The sequence below is a fragment of the Camelina sativa genome, chromosome 16 (genome assembly GCF_000633955.1).
Source record: "Camelina sativa cultivar DH55 chromosome 16, Cs, whole genome shotgun sequence".
NCBI classification, from domain to species: Eukaryota; Viridiplantae; Streptophyta; class Magnoliopsida; order Brassicales; family Brassicaceae; genus Camelina; species Camelina sativa.
Window position 1 is genome coordinate 15,391,014 of NC_025700.1, and position 6,126 is coordinate 15,397,139.

The following is a 6,126-nucleotide window of genomic DNA, read 5'->3' on the forward strand; positions in this document are numbered from 1 at the left end:
CCATCTAGACTTTTTTTTTTTTCTTTCTTCTACATACATAAATAAACCTCTCATAAAACTAACAACTAGATATTTATTGTTCCTGCCAATAATTTACATAAACAATTACATGATGATTTTCAAAAATGTCCTAATATAATTTTTTTCTTCATTCTTTTAATTTATTGTTGAACTTGTAATAGAGTTAGCATAAGAAAACCTTTGATTAACCCACTTTGCAAAAACAAAAAAAACATTCATTAAAATGGAAAAATTTCGATGTCAATCATTTTTTTTTGTTTATTTTTATTTAAATGTACCAAGACAAATGTATTGAGACCAAAATTTTATTGATTATTATTAACCAAAACTTTTTAAAAAAAACATATTAAACAAATTTTAAGTGTGTAAGTTTGTAGAACTAAAAATTTAGATGATTATTATAATATCTAGAGACTAATTATAAGTATTTCATTATTAAACACACTATATTATTATTTATCAAGATACTAATTACATATGTATATATATGGTGGTAAAATAAAATTGTTTTTTAATATTTTATTTTAAAGTATATGTTTGTCTAATAACATTTCTGTTTTTACTTTTCCATTATCGCTTAAAATTTGTTCTTTAAAAAAATTACATCGTTGTTGTCACAAATTTGATGCATCGATTCTTCACCAGTATTTCGATTTTAATCTGCGGTATATCGCGTGCATATAATTTATATTATTATTTATATTTTATATTGTATTTTTTATTTAAATATTAGATGTTTTGCAAATAGATAAATAACTAAATTTTCTGGCCGTTTGTGCGGCTAAATGTTTATATTAATTTTTAACTCGTAATATACTTTATGACTATTTGTTTGTTATATTTAGTTTGTTTTGTTTGGTGTTTGAGATTCTATTTTGATTTTTAAGTATTATAACAAAAATAAGGGATCTAAATACATAATAAATTATTTATACGCTATGATTAAGTCACATTTTTCTTAATGATTTAATTATTTTACACAATCTTAGTTAAATCAACTTAATTTTGTATGTCAATTATTTTAATATTAATAGTGTTTACAAATAATAAAATGAGGATTTAACCCGTGTTAGCACAAATTTAATGTTATTTTATTAATTCCAACATGTCTTTTTTATAACTTATTTACTATATAACCATATTATATAATATTATAAACTTTTTTAATAATACATATTCGTAATATTTTAGAATTTATTAAGTTTATCTATATTAATTATAATATATAAATCAATTTGAATAGAAATTCTTCTTAAATTAAGAATGAAAGCTCACAAGTTTTAGAAAACCAATGGGAATCAAATTGTTAATTTTCTTTGTTTGCAAAGGATTAAAAGATAAGATATTTTCAAAACACAATAGAAGATGTGGTTAAATATAACATAGTTTATGTTTTCATATTGATTTTGCTATAATTTTTTTAGTTGGAATGAAATGTAAAATATTTAGGAAACAAAATCTGAAATAATGCTATTATTTGAAAAAAAATTTGAATGGATTAGTTTTATAAATAAATACAAATAAAAGGGTAGAATACAAAATGTACTTTAAATAATGTATATAGATTTTTGTAGTTCTAAAGACTAGGCAAAACATTTATGATTGAATCGTTTTGATAGAAATGGCTATTAATTATATGGGCCTGAAGTCTACGTTGGCCATTACATAAGGTTCCAAATTATTAATTACTGTGTAGATATGTGGCCCATTTAAGCTTTGTGTACAGTTATAGGCCATTAGAAATCGTGTTGGTTTTTTAACACAAGGGATGTGTAAATTTTACAAAAAATCGATTAAGATTATATGATTTGGAAACAAAATCATGAAATTTAGCATGTCTTTGGTATATGCATTAGCTAATGAGCTGGTAGATAATGGACAGATGAGGATGCATGTGTTGGTGGAGTTTTGTAGCAAAAACAGGCATTAATGGTTTTCACAAGTTTTAGTTTTTATGTGATATTTGTTCTTTTAGTGCTCTGCCCAAAAATGAATATAAATTTGCTCTAGGTGTTTTGGATAATGTTGAAGATATAATATTAAGTCGGCATCTCCCAATTCATGAATTTGCTGAATTAAAAACTTTATCGAGTTGGGTATAATATAAGTATATTAATTTGCTGAGTATTTAGTATTTACTTATATTGAGTTGGATATAATATAACTATACTTATTATACTTCATGAAACGCACATATGTAATACACGTACGTACGTGACTTTGTTAATTGCTGTGGATATGACTCGGGGGCATGTGTTAATTTTTAATGCTACAAGTTGTGTAGTTTTATTTTTGGTTTAACGCTTCAGAGGTAGTTTAAACACTTAAAACTAAATCTAATACATCTCATAACTCCTTTTAAGTATTCAACACCTTAAACATATTTTTATTAAATCAACATATAACTAAACCGTAGATATTTATAATGCAAAGATTATTTGATTTTATGTTTGTACAAAAGCTCTTTAATTCAAAAAAAAAAAAAAAACTAACTCAAACGAAAGCTCAAAACAGTCCAACTCAAAACTTTATCGGTCATTTATTATAAACACAATTATTGAACTAACCCCATCGGCAAAACAAAAACGTGGCTGGTGATAGCCTTTGATGGTGACTGAGAGAAGCAAATGAAAGTAGACGAAGAGAAGGTCCAATTGCCACTTGCCCCTTCCGATCCCCACATACAATATTCAACTTGACCCTTTCCAAACAAAATTGTTTTTTCTTTCACATTGTTATCTTTATTTTTAGAAAATGTTTTTTTCCCTAATCCATTTCGGGTAGTTACACCCCCACTAGAAAAACACAACATGTACATGAAGACACATACCTATCAATAATAGACCTATCGTTCAATAAAGGTTGTCGACAGAAAAAAAAATTAATAGTTAAGGTTATTGTATTATACTGATTAGAATGTTCAATCCGAAATTTAAGATTGCTTATATGCGGGTTGATTTGTTTGGACTTAAAAAATTTGACATCGAATAAAACATAATTTATATATTTTTAAAAAATTTTAATAAAGAAAACAAAATTGAAGTTTCAATTTTTTTTGTTTGTTATCATTGTTTAATTGGCAAATTAGAAGCCTCTTTTTTAAAAATCAGATTCGAACATGGATTTGATGAGAATGAAAACAGAGGTGAATACTATTGACTCACTTGCTCCTTCTTTTTGCGTTTCAAATTAAATTATAAAAAACATATGTTTGATGTAGTTGAACAAAAAAAAATAAACAAAAACCTTTATTGAGTAGGGTTTATTTTAAATAAAAGTATATTTTATTATTTTATAACCAAACAATTATTAAAAAAATAGATAAGAAAATTGTTCCATCTAAGATCAGTTTGGATCAAGTTTTGAACTCGTTACTAGTAATTTTAAATTATATTCAAAATGTGTGGTAAAACATATTTAGACAAAATTATCTTCTCTTTTTTTCTTGCACACAAAAAAGACAAGATTATCTCCTGCCGTCACGAACAAGAAAGGGAAGTCCAGATGATCTCCAATCTCCAAGACTAAATATGTCGATGATGCGCTAAAAGTATATTATCAACTACTACAATTTAGCTAAAACCAATTAAAATTAATATAAGAGGATATGGCGTGCAGAAGTAGGCACATAATAAGACGTGGTTGAGTTTCAACCTAACACAAAAAACGCCGTCGACACTGAGTTACAAAGTCTGAAGGTCATTGGATTCCAACTCAACCATACAAAATTCACTTTTGAAAGCAAAGTACTACTATTATCTAGGCACTTTGTTAAAATTCCACCTATGACTAACTAGTAATAATCTAACAGGCCTAGAATAATACTAATATTATATAGAGAATATGACCATTCGCTTTTATAATTAATATCCTTTTTTTTTTTTTTGGCGACTAATATCCTTTACAAGATGATACAAAATTAATATCCGCTTTTATAACTTAATTTTACTTTCTTTATAATTTCGTAACTATGTATTATAATCAAAAAAATTAAGTTATAATTTTGATAGATATAATTTCTTTGAATTATAACTACATACATACATGTCTTCGTAGTACACTAATTTTTGGTTTGATCACATAGTTTACAACTCTACAAAGAACGTAACCTGAATCATACGTACATGTCTCTATTATCCCTTGCGTACGCTACGTTTGGAGATAAGGATGTATACAATGCATATCGCCACCTCGTGACCATTTTCTTTGAACACGAGAACACTCTAAATCTATCTACTTTATATATATATCTTTCTATTTTTGGAATTAATTTTCTTTCACTCTATTTTTGTTTTAACAATAATTTAAGTAAATGAAGAATATAGTTAAGCATGCAGCATGCTCATTTCTTTATATAATAACAATAATAGTTAATCAATGAATGAAGTTACAGATTGAATCATTCGCTGACTATTTCAAAAGTTTGACTAGTTATTTTGTTTTTCCTTTAAGAAGTCGCTTATGTATTTACTAAAAGTTAGACTGAACCGATTTATCTTAAGTAGAAGTCTTTTTTTTTTTTTTTTTGTAAGCGTGATTCAATTTAAGTTAAGCAATAACTTGTAGATAAGTTTATAGATATACAATTAACATATATACAATATCACTACCAATTTTTTTTTAACATATATACAATATTGCTATTTTATTTAGCCTTTTCATTTAATTTCATATACTTTGATTTTTGACAATAATATGTTTTAGATACTATGTTATTTTTGACAATAATATGTTTTAGATACTATGTTCGTTACATATATTCATAAATAACTTTCTTTATTTTTTTTATAAAACTGATCACATCATTATTTACTTTTACATTTATATATACTTTGTACAAAACAAGAAATACTCCTACGAATCATCACCGGTTAATCATTTAACTGATATAATTTGAACTAACCAATCTGAATTTAATCAATGTAATATACTTAATGTATCAAATATTTTAGAATCTCCAGATATTTTTTGGTTTAACAACTGCACAAGATATTTGGAGTGGGGAGAAAAAAGGGGAAACAATAAAAAAAGGGAGGACACGTAGGGCAAAAGGAAGCAGACAGATGTTGTGAGTGTGACGTAAGGCAACTGAGTTTACGTGAAACCAATGACGGTAAGAGAGAATTCAAAAAAAAAAACAAATCTTCACGTCTCTCTCTACATCTCCAACTCTCACATATATGTCTTCTTCCACTAACCACTTCCCTTATAAATAATCCTCTGACTTCACTCTCCATCTTTAATTTAGATCAACACCAATCACAACAACCAACACTTTTATAATGAAAAGACAGAGAAAAGATATGGAGGAAGAAGAAGGCACGGATAATGATCACTCATTGGCTGCTGCAGCGATGGAGGTTGCGGTTGCCGCAGCGGCGGCTGCAGCCACGGAGGAGGAGGAGCAATGTTGGGGCGGTGGAGTTGTGGAGGAGATGTCGTGGAGCTCTGTGTGGTTGCCTTTTTGGGACGTTGAGTTCGTTGGAAGAAACTATGGTGTCTTGTTCAATGATGTTGTTTGGGACGATGATATTTGGAACATCCACAACTTAGCTCATTCCTCATAGTCATACTCCTTACTCCTTACCTTTCCTTTTTCCCTTTTAAGAACAATAATCGGATTTATAGTTCTCTCTATATTAACTTCCTTTAATTACTTTATGAGTTGGTCCGTTTTAAAAACTATGTTCATATCTTAATATACTTTAGTGGCATAAATTTATATACGCCGTGCGTTAGCTTGTCTGAAGTTGGATTCTTTAACCAGATTCCAAAATATTATGCCCACGTTAAGTTATTGGATATATCCGGGTCGAAGTCAACTGAATGTTGCTTCGGTTTTGGTTTATTACTTTTGTAATCCAATTCTCTAATATGAGCAACTGAAACTTTTGGTTTCAGTGTGGTTTGGGTTACTAAATAATACAAGTCAACAAGTCTTATCACAGAATTCAAGAAGTTTTGTTAGGTTTGGTTCGGTATAATTCAGCTATACGTGAGTTGGTATGAACCAGGGTAGATTAATTGTTTGTGGTTCGGTTCAGAAAATATGGGTTTTTTTACCGGACAACGAAAACAAGATGTGATAATAGACCCATATTTTAA

The 6,126-nt window shown here is 27.8% G+C and overlaps 1 protein-coding gene across 1 annotated transcript; it reads left to right on the forward strand.

Moving 5' to 3' along the window:
- On the forward strand, positions 5,155-5,815 carry LOC104750668. The gene has a single exon (XM_010472497.2). The coding sequence runs from the start codon at positions 5,304-5,306 to the stop codon at positions 5,586-5,588; it is 285 nt and encodes a 94-aa protein (XP_010470799.1). The 5' UTR covers positions 5,155-5,303; the 3' UTR covers positions 5,589-5,815.